We start from the raw sequence: 23,025 nt of genomic DNA, 5'->3' as shown, positions 1-23,025 counted from the left end.
AAGGGCAGGACTTTAAGGTGGGAGGGGAAGTTCATTGCCAGGAATTTAGAGGCCTTTCCTTCTCTCCATCTGATGCTACAGGATTGTGTCATCAGATTCTCTTTTCAGTAAGACCCACTTGCATATGTGTTACTGCTTCAGGAACATAAAGCGTTGACATTTTTATATTTGAAATGTTGATTTGGCAGATTTCCTTTTCAGCTTTGTCCAGGTTTTCATTCCTTTTACTGCCGCATGTCATAATAAAGGATTATAAAGTTAGTAAGTGCAGCATCCCGCCCCCCTTGGTATGATTCTGTAAGTCTGTTTTCTGAACTAGCGCTTGGGAAAGAGTGGAGCTAAAATGGAGCAGACAACAAGGCTTGTAATCTTTCTTAGCGACGGCAGGTCCTAAGCATCCTTTGTTGAAATGAAGTTAATGTTTCAGTGCCCCGTTGTGAGGTCTGCTCTTAATTTGTATTTGGCAATTAGGAAAAAAGCATAAATTTACTTACTAACCTGAATAACAAAGATAGCAGCTTTTTGCAGAATTGAGGTATTTAGGCAAGGCCGAGAATAGTGAAGGACTACAGGGAACGCATTGCAAAGCAAGCTGTATGTTGAGAACAGAGTTCTGCGGTAGATGCCAAAATCTATCCACCCACCCAGCCTTTCCAATCCTGACTCATTGCGTCTATTTCAAACTAGGTTAGTTGTTGATCAGATACTGCAATGATACACATCTAACCTCTATATAGCTTCAACTGTTCCTTGCCTAGACCCCACCTCTGTGTGGCCTACAGTTTAGTCACAGTGCACTCTGTTGTCTGCACTATGATGGTGGGACTGGGAGCTTTCCCTGTGTTGTACCTGGTGTGTACTAAAATAAAAAGACTTCTTGCTTTGGGAATTAAGTCCTCAAAGCACCAGAAGTACTGGCATGTTTTTAAAGATTTGCTGAATTTCCCCTCCTTGGCATCCAAAAACAACACACTTGTCACCGAAAAATAGGGTGACTATATTTTGAATATGTAATTTTCAGGATTTTAAAAACTGCTAGAGGATGCACTAGTAAACTAGATTATACATTATCCAGTATGGCTGCAATTATGTAGGCATGTTAACATAATGTAGACTGAGGGACAAGTACTGGACTAGAATGGGGTGGAGAGAAAGCAGCTTCATTCAATGTAATTACTGTTTCCATTTGAGTTCAGCTGTGATAACCAATGCTTTGAGTAGTGGTGAAGTGTCACTTTATTTTATTTTTTAAAAAAATGCAAGTTCAAAAACAGCAAATTTCAAAGAAAATGCATCATTAATAACACATGTACTGAAGATTTTCCAAGCAGCTGAAAATTAATTCCCCTCAGGTGATTTTTTTATTTTTTAAAAACTCGTTAGCAGTATAATTGCACCAGCAGTGACAGTGCTTGTAGCAAGAAATTTTTATATTTTTAAAAATACATTCCAAAATCAGGGGAAGTCTGATCCTTTCCTAACATGTGGGATGACTGCTTTTGTTAGACATTAAGAGTGCAGAGCCATTTTAAAATAAAATAATAGAGATGGGGCATGTGTATGCATTGTCCAAGAAATGTGCATGACAGTCGAATCAAACTCCATAGAGCAGAAACAATAATGCACTGACGGGAATTAGCAGCTTCTGGTTTGAATATTGAGGAAACTACCGTGGTACCTCAGGTTAAGTACTTAATTCGTTCCGGAGGTCCATACTTAACCTGAAACTGTTTTTAACCTGAGGTACCACTTTAGCTAATGGGGCCTCCTGCTGCCGCCGCACCGCCGGAGCACGATTTCTGTTCTCATCCTGAAGCAAAGTTCTTAACCTGAAGCACTATTTCTGGGTTAGCGGAGTCTGTAACCTGAAGTGTACGTAACCTGAGGTACCACTGTATAATATTCCGATAATAGCAACACAGTTATAATGGGTGTTATGTAGATGCTGCACAACAAATAAGTAACAGCTGGTGTCTTAAACTGCTCATCTAAAGGCTCTTGCATCGCAGTGGCCTACTTAGTGAAAAGTGAAATAAAAGATATCCCTGTTTTCCTATATACTGGAAAGTGTCAGTTCACAATAATTCAAATCGCAGCACGTGAAAACTTGAATGGAGTGTATATTGTCAATTTGGCAATATATCAGTTGTCCTGGAGTCCCCCTTCCTTTTCCATTTTAAGGCAACTCTGATGGGCAAATGGGAAAGGAGCTTATGAGTAGATATGCACCAAATGCATATAAGGAAACAAATCAGATTTTGCCTCCACAAACTTGCTGCCTATACTGTCTTGGAAAGCCACATGAGTTAAGGTGAAAGAGAAATATTTAACAACAGTCTTTCTTTTTTTCCTCCCTCAAATGGAAATGCTCATCTCTGGGCCACAGCTTCTTAAACCTCTGGAGACACTCTGGAAATGGGTGGCTGTACTGGGTGGTGCCTGTCTTCCTCTTCTTCCTCCTCGTCCTGAATCTCCTCTTCAGCAGGTCCCCGTATTTTTACCTCAGGTGGATGATAGCCATTTTCTGTCTCCCTAATAATTTGATGCAGAAGAAGATGGATTTTCAATTATTTGCATTTTAACTGATGACTCAGTATTATAGGAAAGAGATGGGGAGTGCAAGCCTGTTGGTTCTCCTTGACCTCTCAGTGGCTTTTGACACTGTCGCTCATGGCATCCTCCTGGAGGGGCCCAAGGAAGTGGGAGTTGCAGGGACCTCCAGAATTGCTACTAGAAAGTAATACTAGGAAATTACTACCCGGCCCCATGGCTTTTGAGGTTTCATGAGTCTCCCTGTGGAGATCTGTGTGCTACCACCATCATGTTATGCTTTGCCCATGTATGTAAAAACAGTAATTCATGAACAAACCTGAAAGTGAGGAGTGAATTGGTTCTTGTTAACAACTTAACTTCAGAGACAGTTGTTTAATAATTTAGTTTGGCAAAGAGGTGTCTCTGACCTACTGGGTAAATTTCCATTTGCTTAAGCTTTCTAGAGCCCCCTCACATATGTTGTTTGTTATGCATACTAAAAAGAGGACTAGCACGATGTAAATGCTAGACACTTTAACATTAAGTCGTGCTACAAATCTGTTTCTGAAGTCAATCTCAAAATATCCTTGTGTGGTTTCCGAGCCAGCTTTCTTTTATTTACTCTCACGATTGCCTAATCTCACAGGAATAACCTCCATTTGGAGAATTCATACGGTATAAATCTCCATTTGCAACATTTCCCCAGCATAATTTCAAAAATGGTAATATAAAATTGGGGCTTGCTGTTATGAAGCAGGAATTCACGAAGAAATGGTAAAGCCACATGCATTTAAACCTAATTGTTTATGTAGCTACCCTCAATGTTATAGTTGGTGGACCAAAAGAAAGTGTGTTTTAAACACCTCCCTGGTAGCAGGTAGGAATGGACATCTTGAGCTGATCCATTTTTCTTGCACACAAGTAGATCAGCAATTCCACTCCCATCAAGTATGTATGAATTTTTAAAGGGAAAACCACCCCCCCACAAAATCTGCAGATTGAAACTGCTTTGGAACTATTTACCAAGGGGTCCAAAGCCTTTCCTCATTCTTTTGTTTAAACCAGAGCTTTTCAAGCTGTGCGTCACAACATATTAATGTGTCGGCTGCAGCGTGTAGGTGTGTCACACAAATGTTCCCCACACTCCTCCTGGGGCTGAAAGGGGTTAGTTCAACCTCCAGTTTGCTAGTAAAATGAATTACTGTGTCACAAAATGATGCATGTTCAGAAAGTGCATCACCAACTTGAAAAGTTTGGAAAGCTCTGGTTTAAACCATTTCTACCTGCTGCTAGCAGCTAGAAACCTCAGCAGTTGCTGTGCTTGTTGGGGAAGTGTTGAGTACAAAGCGATTGGAAGTAGCAGTAACAGGGACATTGTAGGGGGGTAGAGAGAGACGGCTGCCTCAGAGGTGCATGCAGTATGTAATTTCTCCATGCTACTTTTATTCCACACACACCCCCACCTTCTAATGAAAGGCACTCACGTCATCTCATAGTCTTTTTCCTTCCCATTCCTGCAGCAACAACAGTAAGCCACAACAGCAATAATAATGACAACAGCAACAAGCCCACCAACGACTCCACCAAGTAGGGCAAAATTCATGGATGCTGTAGAAGAAAATACTAGCATTAGTCACCTCATAGTTGAGAAACAAAATCTCTTCCTTTGGGGAAGAGCTCTTACTACTGTTCTCCCTCTAGCCTGAGGGTGGCTCTGGCTAAATATAATATGACAAACGAGCAACTTGTGAATGACAAGCCAGGAAGGGGGCTCATCTAGGTTGAATTGGATGGTTTCTGTAGAACAGGATTAGGGAAACTGGCCCTCTTGCTACTGTTGGGGTCAAATGAATAACACAGAGTTATGTGGAAATGGTCACTCAAAACTCCACACACCCCAAGGAAAATTACCAGTTTCTCAGTGCTTCACTGGCAGTAGGGTAGTTTACTACTTAATTGGGGGGGGGGGTTAAACACGTTGGAAATGACAGCTGCCACAAAGAACAACAACAATGGGGGAGAATTGTCAGGGGGGAAATGCAGGGGGGGTTTCTAGGGGGTGAGTGAAAATTTTAAAGACATTTTCTCAGAAAAATGACTGCTCTACTTAAAAGCAGAATAAAAAGGAAGTTAACTTGCCTTTTGTCTAATAAACATGCTGATGAAATGGCACTGATAGAGAAATCTGGTCTTTTTTAAAAAATCATTTTTAAATTCACTGAAATTAATTTTATCTCAAATTCTATTGTATTAGTATCTGAATTACTTAAAATAGGTGGGAAGATGCAAGTTGAAAGGTCGCTTTAAAAGAAACACGGCTAAAATGTCATTTGGCCAGAAAAGTGATAAATAGTAAAGGAGGTGTGTGAGGTATAGATGAATGTCAGTAGACTTGTTTGATCAATATGCTATTACACACATCAAAACCAGGCCTTTTAGGGAAAATAGATAGCTGAGTTTTGATGATCTACCAATGTGGTGCTGTTTTGCTTTGTTTTCAAAAAAGGGGAAGAGCCTAGAGGAAATAGGGGGATGATTTGATGGTCCTATGTAGACACTCCCTAAAAAGGTAGCAAACGAAGCATGGCTATTAGGCAACAAATACCTAGGGTGGAAACATAATCAGAGCCGTACGTCATCACAAAGTCTTGGGCTTATTCTCAACTGCAGCCACATCTAAGCTTTGCAATTAAGCACAGTGAGACTAGTTCTTAAAATGGGACGTGGGGTTGTTTAGGGACTTAAATGCTTTGCCGATCAGACTACAATAGGCATGCTTTCTCCCCCCCCCCCCTTGCATGTTGCAATCTTACGTGGTGTGACATTAACAGTGATGTTGCATGAACTCTCTCCGATAGAGTTTTTGGCAAGGCAGATGTAGTAGCCAGTGTTGTCTATAGAGATGTTCTTCAGCATAAGCACTCCTGATGCAAAAGAGAAGATGCAAAGGGTCATCATTATTTAGCAAGTGCAAACAGAATCAGTGTCTTCAGCCATATTGCGGTTTTAAATCCACCTTATGTGAGGAGTCTTACGGACCCTGGATGATGGTTTCATAGTGACCAGAGCATTGCCCAGGAGCCTCAGCTCTGGCAAGGATCGATTGCAGAGAAGATGCAGGCAAGCCACACGTGTGGTTTTGCTTTACTGCATTTGTCACCATGTGTTCCCAAATGCAGTCCTTTATTCTGTTTTGGCGGACCAGTCAGTACAGGCGGCCATTGCTCCAATTTTATTCTTGCAACAATCCATGAGATGGGTTAAAATGAAAGAGATTGGCTAGCTCACTACTGAAGAGAGATTAGCATCCAGTTTAGTGCACAATGCTGGCTTTCTGATAATGCTTGTGACTGAGTTAGCAGTTCCACATTTCACACCACATAGAAACTAGGCGGGTCGACAGAACAACATGAAACCATGTTTTCATGTGACTGTACCACAATTTTCAATGTTTTATGTACTTTTTCCATGCAACTTGCATTAATCCTAACATGGACACAGATACATGCAAGACTATGCCAGGCCTATCCTCCGCCCTCCATTACGGGCTCCAATTGCAGCAATAACTGGACCCTGCTCTTTAAGTTGCACTTTTCTGATCGATCTTTGTAGATTTCTTGACTGACAATTTAATATATAAACATATGGGCCAGAGTTAAATCTTTATTCTGAAGCAAAATGAGAAAGAAAACAATAAACTAACCAATACCCCTAGAGATGGAGATTATGTCAGTATTTACAATGCCCGACTAGGATCCTATTTTCTGGTGTAGTGATGCCACCTATGGGCAAAACTGGTGAATAACAAGCATGTTTTGCACACATTTTGTTTGCAAATGATCTTGAGCTATTTTAAGGGCTTACTTAATTAGACAATCAAAAGGAAGCATGTTTTGGGGGGTGCAGTCTGCATCCACAAAGGCTAGCTGAAGAGCTATTGAGAAAAATATGTAGGCTACCTATAGCAGAGTACAAAATGAGATCAACAAAGCTTTTAAAAAAACCAAAGGCAGCTGAATTATATATATAAATTATATCACCACACTACCATCACCTCCCCATAAATGCACAACAGATATTACATGGTACACATAAAAGTGTAAGCAGCTGAATAGGCCCTCATGGGCAAGGTGACCCCTCAGTCAAGCTGGTCGCTGGCTGTTATGGACTTTATGTACTAACTGGGCAATTTTGAACTTGACCAAGTTACAAACCTGTAGACTGTGCAGATCTTTGAGGCAAGTATAATATGTGGACAAGATCTCGCTTCTGGTCCCCAATCATAGAGCCGCACCCGGCACCAAGAGCAGCTTCCCAATCAGGAGCAAGGGAAGCCTTATGTAGTGTATTGCAGTAATCCAGTCTTGAAGTTACCAATACCTGGACTATTGTGGCCAGGCCATCCCAGTCATGGAACAGGCAGCTGTCATATTTTAATGTAATTAAAATGGTTCAATTGTTTTGTAGGTTTTAGCTTTATTTGCAATTTTATTTGCACACCACTTAGCTCTTTGATTAAGTGGTTCAAAAATCATCTAAATAAATTAAATACGGTAAATAAATACCAGCTAAAGATGTTAAAATGTACCCCTTGCTACCAAGACCACTAAACCACCAGGGACAAACCTGGATCCAGGAACATGCCTAGGCTTGTTCCTTCAGAAATACAGCCCTCTTCAGAGCAGGTAGTTGGCCAGTTTCTCATGCACCAGAACCATAGATCCGTAGGGCCTCTGTCCTGTCAGAAATTAGGCTCAATTGATTTCCCCTCATCTAACTCATCACTGCATCCAGGTACCAGCTCAGCTCCTGTATAGCCTCTCCTGATTCGGATGTTATGGAGAAATAGAGCTGAATGTCATCAGCTTACTGACAGCATCCTGTCCTAAATTCCTTCGTGACCAGTCCTAATGGCTTCATATAGATCAGAAATAGCATTGGGAATAAAACAGCACCCTCCAGTGTCCTATGGCTTAACTGCCAGGGGCTGAAAAACCATCTGCCAATGCTATTCTTCGCTCTATAAATATGGCTAGAATACTGTAATACTGATACCCAGTATACAGTATATCCAGTATACTGTATACTGAATACTGTAATGTGCCTGATATCCAGGGTCAAAGGTATCAAAAGCCACACATAAATTGCAAAGGAAGCAAGGTCATACTCCCCTTGTCCCATTCTTGATAATGGTCATCCATCAGGCTGACCAAGGCTGATTCAGTCCCGTCCGTGGCCAGGTCTGAACTCAGACCAGAGCTTGATAATCTACCCCATTCAAGAATGACTGTAAGTGCCCCATCATAACCCTCTCGGCCACATTTCCTAAAAAGTAGGCATTAGCAATTGGTCAGTAGTTAGTCCAAAGCAACAGATGGGGACAAGGCTTCATTATGAGTGGCTGCAGGAACCATCCCCTAAAGCAATGAAGCATTAACCATGCTCCCAACCCAACAAGTCTGCTACACTTAATAAACCAAAAACTTCGTGACTTCTAAAGTAGCACTATATGCATTGGCAGCTAAGAAGATCAGGACAAAAGAACTAGATAAAATAATGGTCAATTGCAAAGGTGATTCGGACATTTAAGCTGGCGCATTCTACCTGAGAACCCCTTGCCTTTCTATCGTATGCAACAAATAATTTCTAGGAGATGTGACTGTGGTGCATTGTATTCACAGTGCCTTGTGTTTTTATGGTTATTGTTGCCTTTCTTTTTGTTTCCTTTGTAACTTGGCTAGTGCAATAAAGTTTATGATGATGATGAATAAACCAAGAGGGGCAGAGATCAAGGGGGGACAGAGGGTAGCAAGTATCTTACTGACATCATTAGGCTGCATAAACATCAAGTGATCTCACAGCATCTCATAGGGTAGTGGCGTTGCACACTTCAGCCAGCGCTACATCGGCGCCGGAATCAGCATCCCAACGGGAGCAGGTTTGGTTTGTGCAATGCTGTTCAACATCAAATGCAAACAAATGTTTGTGGTTTCACGTTAAGGAAACAGATATGTTGCCCTCTCTTTCAACAGTGATATAATCTGTTCCAAGACAGATGGGTGTGCTGCAACCTCCCACGTACCCAGCCTGACACATGTAGGCTTAAAAAGTCTGGATCTCTTAATTACTATATAGGAAACCTGGTTGTGTCAGTGCCACAAGGGAGAGCTTGGAACAGGTGCATCAGAGAACTGGAGAGGCCAGAGCATGATAGAGTCCTCCTTACCACCACTTGGCAGGAGGAGGAGAGAGAAGCAACTAGATTGCCCATTAATTACAAGCCCCACTGTGGTTAATGGCCTCATGGTGAACAATTGTCTATGTTCACCCTACATTAACTAATGTATGTTTTCGAAGTAATGATTTTAATCATTGTGAGAGAAGAACCAGGCAGTGAGCATGATTCTGGATTCATTGCAATCGAGCTAGCACTAATTTTCAAGGTCTGCTGGTAGAATTAGGGGCCTGCCTCTTGCTGAAATGAAGGTCACAAGAGTGCCACTTTTGCCTTGCTGCATCCAGAATTTATTACAGTAAACTCCCAATTTATGTGGGGGTTACGTTCCAAGGCACCACGCATTTAAGTGAAATTGTGTATATTTGAAGCACCATTGAAAAAGCCTGCAATTACCCCATTTTGCCCCCACCATGTTCCACTCCTTTTTGTTTTTGAGTCAATTCTGGGTTCAGTGCATGTGTGCGGTCACACACATGTGCCTAAAACGGTTGCTGCCGTTGAATGAAATCAGGAATGAAGAAAATGGCAGAGATGACCAGTGAGAGAAGGAAAACATTAGAATGGACAAGGGAAGATCGCATCTACACTGTGCTTGCTAGATAACACTTTAAGGACTAAATTAAAATGATGGTTTTTCATTCCTCTTTTTACATTAATAATCCTCAAAATATTTGCATGCGTTTAAAAACTGAATACAGAAAACTGGTTTTCACAAAGTACCGACATCTCACCGCTTACCTGGCATTACTGTTCCTACGAGTGCTCGTTGTTTGTTTTCTGGATTGTAGCTTTGCCAGGAATATTCGGGTTTGGGGAATCCTTCGATAGAATTGCAGGTCAAGTTAATGTTTTGTCCGTATTCTGTGGTCCCTATAATATTGCAGTCTGGCTTGGATGGAGACACTAGATAGGGGGAAAGAATAACTTGAGCAAATTCAGCAACATAAGAATGGAAGCTGTTGTGTTGAGGAGAGCCTAAAACATGTTCTGTCTTCAGATCCCATCACCAGCAGTAATGCATGCTGACCTTCACAAACAACACTGACCCGTTACAGTTTTATTCCAAAATCTGTACATCTTCACAATTTTCTTTAGGCACATAGACTGACTGGGTGGGGCAATAGCTTAGCAGAAGTGCACATGCGCTGCAGAAGGTATCAAGTTCATACCTCAACTACTTCAATTTAAGGATCAATAGCAAGGCATGAGAAATATAAAAATTATTATTTATTGAATTTATACAGTGCCCTTCATCCAATGATCATGGGTCAGTTTGCAACAAGATGAAATTAGACATTTGAATTCCTGGAGAAATGCTGTCAGAACACGTGGGTAGTGTTATCTGCTATAGAACAACTTCCAACCTTCCTCACTTCTTCATATTCCCATTGAGTGAAAACTTGGTTAAAATATACGGTTGTCTTCACCATTCTTTCCATTAGTACAGTGGAACCTCAATTTTTGAACATAATCCGTTCCGGGAGACTGTTCGACTTCTGAAACATTTGAAACGCAATACGGAAGCCTCAATACAAAAGGGAAACTCAAAACGGAAGCCATGTGGCATGTTCGGCTTCCGAAAATCATTCAAAAACTGAAGCAGTTACTTTCAGGTTTTTGACGTTCAAAAGCTGAAACGTTCAGCTTCCAAGACGATAAAAAACTGAGGTTCCACTGTAATGAATACTGACAGTGTTATTTTTATAGAAAAAGAGGTGCCAGAACTCACCATGAATGCCTCCCTTTTTCCCTTACAATAGCAATGGTGCCCACCTGAGAGGTGCCAGAACTGAGTTCTGGTGAGTTCCAGGTGGGGAAAAAAGCCATGAGTACCAAGTCTAAGATCATCTATGGCAGGTATCTTCAACCTTTTCAGAACCAGGATCCATTTTTAACATGCATTTGGGGACCCATTTCTTAATCTTTTACCATATATTTGCATGTGGCAGTGCTCCTATCATGACTCACCTTGGATTAGGCTACAGTCCACTAGTGGGTCGTGATCCACCAGCTGAAGACCAGTGATCTATGGCACAAACACTACATGATAGCATCATCTAGAACAAATGTGCATGGCTGCCTTATGTTGCAGTGGAGCACAGTTTTAGTGATCCGATTACGCCCTGATCGTTGCAAGCAGCACTTCCTGCTTGCTGTGCGCTGCTACTGAACTAAGGTGTGAGACTGGTATGCATACAAAGGGCAGAATGCCTTACCAAGGACCAAAAGTTCCATTGTTGAATGTGTCAAGGGAGGATCATCGCGAAGACGGACTGAGCATTTATAGGTACCATTGTCATTCAAGGTCACCTGACTGAGGATGATGCCAATGTCATGATTATTTGTATTGCTAGAGAAGTTCACCCGACCTTCATAACCAGCCCTAATCCATGTTCCACCATCATCAAGGTACCGGTTAATAAATTCTGCCTAACAATAAGAGAAGAGTATCAGTTTAAAAGACTTAATTACTGTGGCTCAAATCTTTTGTTTGTCACTATAGTATTTTTAACCACGAAATGAACCAACAAAACACAAGGAGGCCCAACCTATCCCTATCTCCTGAATTGTCTCATTGCTGAGGCAATTCAGTAGTAAAAATATATATTAAAAAATGCATTATAGTAGGGGAAGAAATCACTTTTAAGTGTATACATTAGTCAAGAGCTGCATACAAATATATGTTCATGATGATGAATTTTCATGAACAAAGCAAACACAAACTGTTGGAAAAATTTGGAGAACTGAATTTAAGATTGGAAAAAATGAGAAAGTGAGCAAACTGAAATTGACAGGTCCTTCCATCCCTACCTCTCAACCCTCAAGAAATACATTTTATGTACATGGTTGTCAGCAGCAGGGAAGATATGATCAGAAACTTATCTTCCATGAGCTTAAAGTTGTTTTAGGGGCCAAGACAATCTGCTGCATTGCCTCCAAACAATCAGTCAAACCAAATCCTTTCCTTTGGAGCCTTAAACATTAGTAGGCAATGCTCCCAGTGCACAATATTCTTATTCAGTGAGACTTGCCTCCATGTAGTCATGCACAGACCTGGGGTACTGGACGTTTAGTTGGGAGTTAACTCCGCTGAACACAGGCAGACTTGCTTTTGAACCATCTGAAGCAGTACTGCTCATCCTGCTCACAGTGAATTGAACTGGATAGGCCCTCGGGGATATGGGCCCCCATCTGGAGCCACCAGTTGCCATGCATGATTGGTGGCCTCTGTCAAGTGCTGGATCAAAGCCAAAGTGACAGCCTGATGTTATGTGACACAAGACTAAAGATCTGGAATTAAAACAAAATTCAGGCTACCATCTGGCCCCATCCTCTTGCAGCCAAGACCAAAGGAACCCTTGAAAGGCTGCTCACTGACAGAGGTCAAAGAGGCTCCTCTGGTGTCTTGGCGCACCTGTTTCTTAACAGAGTGCCATTTTCTCCCAGACACTCATGCGTATCATATGCCTTGCACCATGGCTGCCCACCTCTTCTGGCATTTTCATCCAAGCAACAACGTCCCCCTTAGCTGGAGTAACAACAGAGCTTTCGTAGGTACACGGTAGGGTGATATTATCTCCTTTCTTCACTCTTACTTGCTTCTGAGGTGTGTTTACGGAGAGGGCGTGAGCAGCTGCCACAACTAAAAAGAGAAAGAGAGGTCAGAAGGTCCACTGTTATCTTTGTCACTTTGACTGGAAAGCCAGTATGCATAAGTTAGGACTCCCTACTAAGATATTGCACACATCTGCATTCCACATCTGTATCTGCCTTCTGTAAGAAACGCGCTTTCTCGCCTGCTCTAGGACAGGGTTGGAGAAACATTTTCCAGCCCAAAGGCTGCATCCCCTTAGGACATAGGTAGGTAGGGCAATCAATGTGACCTTTGTACAGTAGGTTACCTTCCAGCTGCACAAAAACCAGAGCTTTCTACATCTACATCCACACCCACATTCCTCCATCCAGGCAAGGAAGAAGCATGAGTTCTTTCCAGTATTAATAGACTACAGACAATCACAAAGTGGTTTGCAGAACAATCAGTAAAACAATTAATAAAATAATAGTAGTCTGTGCATAGTGGCGCTGTGGGTTAAACCACAAAGCCTAGGATTTGCCGGCCGGAAGGTCGGCGGTTCAAATCCCCGCAACGGGGTGAGCTCCCATTGCTCTGTCCCAGCTCCTGCCAACCTAGCAGTTCGAAAGCACATCAAAGTGCAAGTAGATAAATAGGTACCGCTCCGGCGGGAAGGTAAATGGCATTTCCGTGCGCTGCTCTGGTTCGCCAGAAGCAGCTTAGTCATGCTGGCCACAGGACCCAGAAGCTGTACGCCAGCTCCCTCGGCCAATAAAGCAAGATGAGCGCCACAATCCTAGAGTCAGTCACGACTGGATCTAATGGTCAGGTGTTCCTTTACCTTTAGTCTGTGCATATCACATCAGTTTATACAGTAAAACACAACATGGGGTGAGAAAGGATCTGGCAGAGCATCTGTGACTTCTCAGATATCTTATTTGTCCCTCCCCCACCCCCACTGGCTTCCATGAGGCTGAGTTCTGTGACTCATTCAGGGATGTACAGGGGGACAAGGTCCTTTGAACATAAAGTTTTTATTGTCACCACACCCAGCTGACACATAATGCAGTTCCACTTTTTTTGCCTGCAACTAGTATGATAAGGGATGGCAGGTGGGGGGTTCCATCCACTGTCCCCCATAATTCAGTTTGCACACATAAAACTTATTGACAGTAAGAGCAGCTTGACAACAGCTTGACCACCACCTACCTCTGAATTTTCTGCAACGAGCAAGTGATTAAGCTAGATGGCCCATGAGGCTCCCTACAACTCTATGATTCTATCTATTTGCATATTATCTTATATCTTACATCCCTGAGGCACCTGTCCAACTTCCTGGACAGTCCTCCTATCTGTGGAAAAAGCTAGCTTGCTGTTGGTGGCCAGGGCTCTCAGATCCTCTCTCAGCTCAGGGAGCAAACAAGTGTGCCCACAAGGCTTTTTTTTCCCTGGCAGTGTACATTATTATGTTCTGAGGTAACTCAATTGTGCTGGAGAAACCGGTTCCTCCAGGGGTGGGTTCATAATCAGGTCATAAGACCAGCATTCAGAGAGAGAAAAGAGTAAGGCGGAGAGAAAAAGTGAGAGAGCCCAACCCTTTTAGAGAAACTGCAGAGGAATGTCTCACTCAGAAAATTCCGTCCCCCACACACTGAAATTTAAGTTGTTTCTATAAAAATTCATATATGCCAAGAACCTATTGGAAAGCTGTATTTGTTCTGTAACCAAGGTAACCTGGGAACCCCTTGAACTTCTCCCACCTAATGGGGGATTTAGCTGAGCTTAAAGAGAAGGGGCTCAAGGACTAAGGAATTACTCCCAGTGTTTTTATTTAAAGCACATTTAAAAGACACCCCTCCCCCCCAAAAAAAAAAAATCCTGGGGAAATGTAGTTTACCCCTCACAGAACTACAATTCCCAATACCCTTACATTACAGTTCCCAGAATTCTTTGGTTTAAATGTCTATGGCACTGGATTTTTCTCAAGTCTAGAGACCAGAAATTAAAACAAAACTAAGGCTACAATTCTACGTCCACCCCAGTTCCTCTCCAAATCTGCTGCCAGAGACAAGTGTCTAATGATAGGGCTGGCCCTGCTTCCATAGGATCCAAATCCCAATACAACACCGAGGATATATAAATCATGGTGGGAGAGCCATATGGAATCTGGGGAGTACCTGGTTTAAGGTAGCAGGTGATGAGAAAGGCCCCTGCCTGAGACCCTGGGGAACTGCTAACGGCCCATCACAATTCTATCTGGGCTAGATGGACAAATAGTCTGTCCTGGTTTACAGCCACTTCCAGTGTTTTTCTTGCGCTGTGAATAGGGATGTAGGAGAAATCAGATTCAGTTCTCATTTAAAGGCAAGCTTATCTAATTCACACTTTCTGAACGCAAACCAAACACAGCATCTTTTTTTAAAAAAAAACATAAGCATATTACAGTAAATGACGACACATTTGTAATACAGTTATCATTTGAATTTTGCAATGCAAATCAAGTAATGGGTAGAAAAATACATACACATAGACACACAATGTACACACACACACATATATGTATGTATGTATGTATGTATACACAGAGAGAAAGAGAAATGCATATATCAGTGAAAATAAAAAAATGAATTCTATTAGAAGAAATAGCTTTGCAACGAAGTGTATATATTAGGCAAAATTGCATAAAAATGTGTATAATAGGAGAAATTTAAATTAAATGCAGATGGATTTTCTTGAGGACTTAAAAAAAAAACTTCAAACTGATGTGGAAATGTGGAGCACTGATTGTAAAAATGAAAAACTGAGAGAAAGCAAAATTGACCCATTGCTAGGCATGAAGGCCTCACCCTCTGGTATCCCATTCCCCCCCCCCAAGCATTCTGCTTGACTTGAGGTAGCTTATTTTCAGGGAGAGAGAAAAGCTTTTCCTGGCAGAGCCATGGAGGGCTAGATTTAGACATTCATGGTTGCAATGGCAAAATATTAAAATGTTGTTGTGCTCTCTATCCTCAACTCATCTGTAACTGAGAGCTTTCTAAACTGCCTTCCCCCACTAAGCTCAGAACGTGAGTAGCTTAGGGCTCCAGCATGTAACTTGCATTACTACCTGGCAACTGTGACACCCTCTCCAGAGGGCTAGTTATTTAGCAGTGGGAATCTTTTTGGCACTTTATTTGTTTGCCATTCTTTTAGGCCACCCTTGATTAATTACATAGGAATTGCAGGGCAGTTTCCAGCATACATATAAAACAACATAGTATATCAGACAACCACACGATTTTGGTTATCCTATCGAGATGGGAAAATGGGGAAAACTATTGAAAACAGATTTAAAATTCACCATGTGCTATCTCATAAAAGAAAACTTTATGAAAATGATCCACAGATGGTACCTGACCCCAAGCAAATTAGCCAAAATAAATAAAAATAACAGTAATAAGTGTTGGAGATGTAAACAAAATGAAGGAACATTATTCCACATGTGGTGGACATGTCCACAAATGTAAAAATTTGGGGACATGATTTATGAAGAACTAAAGAAAATCCTAAAACATACATTTTTAAAGAAAGCTGAAGCTTTTCTATTAGGCATTTTAATTATAAGCATCTCAAATGAATATAAAAGAGTGTTTCTTTACGCGACAACAGCAGCTAGAATATCAATAGCAAAATACTGGAAAAGTGAGTTAATATCAACAAAATACAAGTGGCAATTGAAGTTGTGCAACTACCTTGAACTAGCCAAAATGACAGAACTAATAAGAAACCACTCAGGCGACAATGTAAAAAAAGGAATGGGTTTGCTTCAAAAACTACAGTACTTGACTAAATATGGTTCCAAAAATAATACTTGGTTGTGCTTATATTAATTTCACAGAAATAATGGGGGGAAATGATTTAAATAAAGGAATACAGATTATTGGTAACTAATGAGAAGTGTTGAAGCTGCAAAGGGATAGAGGGAAGTCAATTAACTTATCAGGGATTCAAACAAGTTTAATGGAACAGAAGGAAAGTGATTGTAAGGAAAGAAAGCAAAGAAGAAATATTAATGCAATTTATTTCTGGGAGCCTTTTGTATAGAATATTCAAATTACAGTTTGTATCCTTTGAACAATTGTGTGTATCTTTTTAATTCTTTTTTCCTTTTTTCTCTTATTTGTATTTTTTCTTTTATTTTTTTCTCTCTTTTTTCTTTTTGTGTATTTGGGTGTAACTTTTAATATATTATTTTCTCTGTAACTTTCAAAAATGCAATATTTTTTTATAAAAACAACAACATAGTATATCATATAATACAACACAATGCAATATTTAAACCATCGCCCGCAAAGAGGGGCAATTCAGAATATACCAGGCGTTGGAGGCACCCAGTGAGATTTATCCAGTGCTATTTTTCTAGAAAAAGAGGTGCTGAAACTCACCATGAATGCCTCCCTTTTTCTCTTATAATGGCAATGATGCCCACCAAAGAGGGGCCATAACTCAGTTTCGTCAAATTCTGGCTGAAAAAAGCCCTGAATTTATCCAAAAGCCTAAGAGAACAAGTGTGTTTTAACCATCCATTGGAACTACACTAAATTTGTGTCCATTGAGCCTCTAGCACAATGGTTCTCAACCTGTGGGTCCCCATATATTGTTGGACTACAACTCCCATCATCCGTGACCACTGGTCATGCTGGCTAGGAATTATGGGAGTTGTAATCCAACAACATCTGGGGACCCACAGGTTGAGAAACACTGCTCTAGTGGGAGGTTATTCTAGTCAGGGTGCCACTACAGAGAAGGCCCTTACACATCACTTCGGAAGACAGGCGAACTAATAATCATATACTGGATGATTCACCAGTGTTGAAGCAATGATAGTTCAACATCAACTTCGTTGGACTGGTCATGTTGTGCAGATGCCTGATTATCGTCTTCCAAAGAAGCTACTCTATTCCAAACTTAAAATTGGAAAGCGTAATGCTGGCGGTCAACAAAAGAGGTTTAAAGACTGTCTCAAGGCAAATCTAAAAAAATATAGTATAAACACCGACAACTGGGAAAACTGGCCTGCAAGCATACAGTTGGAGAACAGCCTTTACCAAAGGTGTCATGGACTTTGAAGACACTCGGACTCAGGACGCAAGGGAGAAACTTGCTAAGAGGAAGGCACGCTTGGCAAATCCACACCATGATCAACTCCCACCCGGGAACCAATGTCCCCACTGTGTAAGGACATGTGGATCCAGAATTGGCCTCCACTGTCACTTACGGACTCATTGTTAAAACTGTGTTTATGGAAGACAATCTTACTCAGCTGTGAGTGATCGCAGAAGAAGAAGAAGAAGAAGAAGAAGAAGAAGAAGAAGAAGAAGAAGACAGGGAAGGCCACACTGGAAGGAACAACAAGGAAGCAAAAGCCTACACAGAGTCTTGCAGTAATAAGTCCAAGCAGTCATCACAAGGGCACTCAACAGTTTGGAGTGGCAACAGTGAAGTTGGCAGCCCTTAATGAAGTCATGCATTTGACATAGCTGATGAGGTAATTGCCAGAAGCAACTTTTGATGAGGTGCTTTGGAAAGCCTGGGCTGCCCTGTGTTTTGTGAAAGGCTTTCCTAATCAGATTTCTATATCTAGTTTGCTTGGCAACAGGCAGGCAATGGGTTAATTTCCTAGGTGCCTTTTCTTTTATCTGTTCTGTTGTGCTGACACTCCCTGACTGGCTTGTAATCCAGTTTCAACATGGGAAGATCCTCGAGAACAAAGCATAATCGCTGCATTTTTCGCTGGGCTTTGACAACTCCCTGTTTTGTTCCATCCTGGCATGCTTCCTTCTGCATCCATTGTATTTCTTTCTCTTTTCTTCCTGTGATGTTCATCACATCGCTAACTGTCAATGCTTTTTTAAAAAAAATAAAAAGCCCTCCGTTGAACAAGCAAGTTAAAATAGGCTAAAAATATGAAATAAATTGGTTTTGGAAACTGATCAAATCGTTTTAAGACCAGCAAATGCAGATACAGAACTTTAACAAAATTCCACAAATATGGGGGGTGGGGGGTGCCCTATACAATTAAAAGCTTAAAATATTAAGCTTATTTTATAAATTCCCATGGATGGGTCTAGGGCAGGCATAGGCAAACTCCGGCCCTCCTGACCACTGGTCCTGTTAGCTAGGGACAATGGGAATTGTAGTGCCAAAACATCTGGAGGGGCGGAGTTTGCCTATGCCTGATCTAGGGATACCCAGGAAAAAGAGGACTGAAAAAAGGCTTTTTTGCTAGCATGATGAGTTATCAAGGCATTATGGACAAATAAAAGTAATGGAGCTCTAATATAATTCTTTTTAAAAGAAAAACAGTTTTTGGGAGGGAAGAGCAGGAAAGATGGGATGCTTAACCCTTTCCCTGCCTGCGTTATCTCTACTACAAATCCTCCCCACGTAGACTTCCTTATCCTGTCAGATGGGCGGGATACAATAAATAAAAATTATTATAACTATTATGTCTAGAACAGGTTTATATTTTTTTTCTTCTATTGAGGGTCACATTCCCTTGGGGATGTTCTTTTGGTCGCTACATGCTGGTGGCAGGTAGGAAAAGCCAAAAGGCAGGTGATGAGAGCCAAAAATGAGTGGAGTTTACTGCAGGATTGTATGGATCGTTTGCTCCCAGTGAGAAGCGGTCCAGAAAGCAAGAGTAGCCTCACCTGCAGCATCCAGAGAGCCCTGTGAAATGTGTGTGCCTGCTATAGGTAAAGGTAAAGGTACCCCTGCCCGTACGGGTCAGTCGTGTCCGACTCTGGGGTTGTGCGCTCATCTCACTTAAGAGGCCGGGAGCCAGCGCTGTCCGAAGACACTTCCGGGTCACGTGGCCAGCGTGACAAAGCTTCTCTGGCGAGCCAGCACCAGCGCAGCACACGGAAACGCCGTTTACCTTCCCGCTATAAAGCGGTACCTATTTATCTACTTGCACTTAGGGGTGCTTTCGAACTGCTAGGTGGGCAGGAGCTGGGACCGAAAGACAAGAGTTCACCCCACCACGGGGATTCGAACCGCCAACCATACAATCGGCAAGTCCTAGGCACTGAGGTTTTACCCACAGCGCCACCCGTGTCCCTGTGTGCCTGCTATAGTTTCCCCTATATGTCACCCACTCTCCTTGCCCTTCCAGTTTCTCTATTCAAAATCCTCTCCTCCCAGAGCTGTTCTTCTTTTGGAAGAAGGTCTTCACAACTTTGTTACATACCTTTGCACAAAATGCGAATTTGGGGCTATGATCGGGCAAGTGGAAGCATGCTCATATTCGTTTGAGGATCAGCAGGATGATACAAGAGAGAGAGAGCACTAGAAGTGTGTACCAGTCATAAACGGATGTCTTTCATGAGAACTTTAAACAGAAACTTTGTACTAATTTAAATATTTTTCCCCTGTAATTCTAGAAGGAAATCCATCATCAAGAGAGAGTCAATAGACAGTCAGAAACCGTGTGCCAGGAATCCAGGGAGGCATGTCCATTCAGGGGTGTTCTTTCTGCTCCCACTCTCCATCAGCTCTCTATCTGGCCCTTGGGATTCTCCCCAGACCATACCCCCCTTCCCAGCCACATCCCCTTTCATCAGACCACAACCCTTCTCTGAGTTCTTTCGTCTGGCTGAAACTAGGACAATTGATTCTTGTTTGCCTGGATAAACAAGAGCAGGGGTGTGGGAATGGGCATAGAAACTAGCCTACTGTACAAAGGTAACTTTCACGTTTGCTGCCATTCCCACTTTGGCCTTCCTCTGCCCACCACCGGCCTGTGGCTCTGAGAAGACTGCCCAGAAGGACTGTGATATTTGGGCTGAAAATAGTTCCCCACCCCTGGCATGGGACCTACAATGGAGGACCCTACAAAAGGCAGGGCCCTTGATCACACAGAGAATAGCCTGTATCATACACAGAAAGCTATTGCATGGATGTCTGTAGAGGCAGAGGCAGCAGGTACGGACAGTTTCTGGGTGGATGGGGCCACGTTGCTGCTGTGTAAGCATATGAACTTTGCTCTGTTTGCTTACGACATTTTTATGCTGCCCTTCCTGCAAGGAGATCAGAGCAGCATACGTGAATTCCTGCCCTCCATTTTGTTGCCTCAACAATACTATAAGGCAGGTTATGATGAGAAGGCTTGGCTCGCCAAAGCTCACTTGGCAAGCTTCGGGGGATTTATGCCAGCTCGCCCCTGTGTCAAACATCCAAACTGCTGCAGTAAGCTACCTATTTGACTCTTTCAAATCATCAGTTCAACAGTTTTAGTATCAGAGTTCAATGAGTAGTTTTTAAAAGTTACAACAGAACACAGGAGAAATACTTCAGCTAGTTGTTAAAACTCGAACAGAAAGAAAATGTTTAAAAAGTGAAAATGTGATTCAGTTTGGGGGGAAATGGTGTTTTATCACTTGATTATCGCAAGTTTCTCACATTCAGGTTATGGTGTTTGCTCCAATTATCACATAACTCAAGGGTTCGTGATCTACTTCTGTCTTACATTCTAGGTAAATCCACTCTTTGTGTCTTAAGAAGGCGCCCAGCAGGCACAAATCCCACAGTTAACATGGAGTTCATTTATTATGAAAGGTGTACCTGTTGAATTCTAAATTATCACAGTTTCTCTGTAACTTATTTTGTACTGTATGTCTTCATCCACGGATGGTGAGGCAAGCATTTCAAGCAAGAGTGCTCAAATATGCAAGCGCTCTGTTTGAATCAATGTGAGCAAAATCAACGCAAGCATATAACCTGCCTGAGTTCTGCCCCCTTCCCTCCCCACCCATCTGAACCAATCCACAAAGCAAAAAAAACAAAAATCCTACTTCGGGAGGAGATGGTGGCAGGACCTCACTCCCACCCCAGTTCCATGAGAAATATATTTTTCTACCAGGGGCAGTATAATCGTATCCCAAGATCTTTGGGAGGAAAAGATGCCCCATGCATTGCTGCTAGCTAGTCCATAGCCCCTTTCCCCAAGATAAGGGTTTTTCTGCCTTATCAGTAGCAGATTGCACAGAAAAGTGCTGTTCAGGTCATAGCCCATGTGCCGCCAAGGTATCTAATCCTGAATGAAATGAGAGTATGCAACACTGTCCCATCCATCACTTATTCTTTTCTCTCTCTTTTTAATGCTGATCACTTTTGTGACAAATAGCCACACAAAGAGGTGTGAGCTTGCATCCTGTATTACTGTGGATTCTTTTTAATCTATTCTACTGGGGAGCAGGGAATGGAGAAACAATGTTTGGCATCTCTGGATAAAGGATCTCGCGTACGGATTCTGAAGTCTTAGGGATCCTCTATGAATTAGAGCAATACAATACTGAGCTAAGTGGACCAATGTCCTCACTCTATATAAGGAAGCTTCATATGCTTAGGATTTCTCCACTTAACCTAAGTGGAGAGACTTCGTTCATTTAAGAAAACCATTTCAGAATGTTCCTTTCCTCATGTCAGTGCACTGCAAACAACTTAGGATAATTAAAATCTTGGCAGAGCAGTGTGCCAGGGCAGCCTTCCTGCTTCTGTGTTTCTGTTTTAATCCAATGCTAGATGAACAGTCTGGCACTGCTGTTGCATTCTGGTAGCCCACAGCATTAAGGGAATAATTTAAATGAAACATTAAAAAGTCAACATTTATAAACTGGTATGGTCCTAGGTCCTGTGCTGCTTAACCCTGGAAATATCACAAAGGTACCCATAACACTGCTTCTTCATCCATATTCTACGCAGCCGGGGACAAAATACATAGGGGTGCCAATGGGGGGGGGGGATAACATTTTCTCAACAGCAACAAAGAGTATGAGTACAGGGTCAGTGCAGTATCCCAGTATCAGAAAGACTTTATGGGAGACACTTAGATCCTGCACAACAGATTGGTATCTACTATAAATTTGTTGGACTGCAAGGCCTGAGATTTGTACGATGAAATATCCATGGGCACCAAATATCTACTGACAGAGTCACCCTTCTCCGTGTCCATCGCACTAGCATACCACTGGTAGGCAAAAAGCACTACTCACCTGCACTGAGTATAAACCATGTTACTTCCTTGTTCGCCATCATGGTGTGCTTTCTCCCTCACCCAAGCAAATATCCAGGTAATGAAAGATAGATCTGAAGTTTGAGGGAAGGACAACCTGCCTTCCTGGACTGTCTCCCCTCTTCTGTGCTGTATGTGCTGTTTCTGCTTCCTTCCCCTTTCACCCTTGCTCACCTTCCCGCCCCTTCAAACTAGGAGGGCAGGCTGTGTTCTTATCTTTTCCCTTTCAAGCTGAAGGAAACTACCCTGCCTGTTTAATTGACCCTATCCGCACCTAAGCAAACAACCTATCTTTCCTGATCCCTTCTGACAGACGGGTACACAAAGGAAGCAATAACGTATCACAAACGCCCAGGTGAAAGTGCCCATGCAAGTACCATGAGAAAAATATTGTGGTAAGAAGACCACACTGCTGCTGCTGCAGGCACTACAATTTTTATGGTGATTATTCAAGAGTGCTGCTTGCTTCAGCCATTAAAGACATCAAGACTAGATGTTATCTGTGGCAGCCTAGCCTAATTTCTATTCATTCTGCTAACCTGACAGATGTGCTACAATATTTTGTTTATTCAGCACTGTTTTCATGTTGTGTGCTGTTAAAACACTTTCCACTTTCTCCACCCACTG

At 42.1% G+C, this 23,025-nt stretch overlaps 1 protein-coding gene across 2 annotated transcripts; it reads right to left on the bottom strand.

The window, feature by feature from the left end:
* Positions 1-1,996: 1,996 nt before the first annotated feature.
* On the bottom strand, positions 1,997-22,668 carry GPA33 (glycoprotein A33). Of its 2 annotated transcripts, none has more exons than XM_083439093.1 (7): positions 22,379-22,668; positions 12,259-12,413; positions 10,987-11,200; positions 9,509-9,673; positions 5,346-5,456; positions 4,017-4,140; positions 1,997-2,532 (listed from the first exon to the last, which is right to left on the bottom strand). In XM_083439093.1, exons 1-7 carry the CDS (start codon positions 22,419-22,421, stop codon positions 2,391-2,393), a joined length of 954 nt encoding a protein of 317 aa, XP_083295219.1. In that variant the 5' UTR covers positions 22,422-22,668; the 3' UTR covers positions 1,997-2,390. The 2 variants fall into 2 exon arrangements, with proteins under 2 accessions (XP_083295219.1, XP_083295220.1); XM_083439094.1 differs by having other exon boundaries at positions 11,140-11,200; positions 22,379-22,606.
* Positions 22,669-23,025: the final 357 nt, after the last annotated feature.

This window comes from Podarcis tiliguerta, assembly GCF_965153285.1.
Source record: "Podarcis tiliguerta genome assembly, chromosome: 4".
NCBI classification, from domain to species: domain Eukaryota; kingdom Metazoa; phylum Chordata; class Lepidosauria; order Squamata; family Lacertidae; genus Podarcis; species Podarcis tiliguerta.
This window is presented reverse-complemented; position numbering and strand designations above follow the sequence as displayed.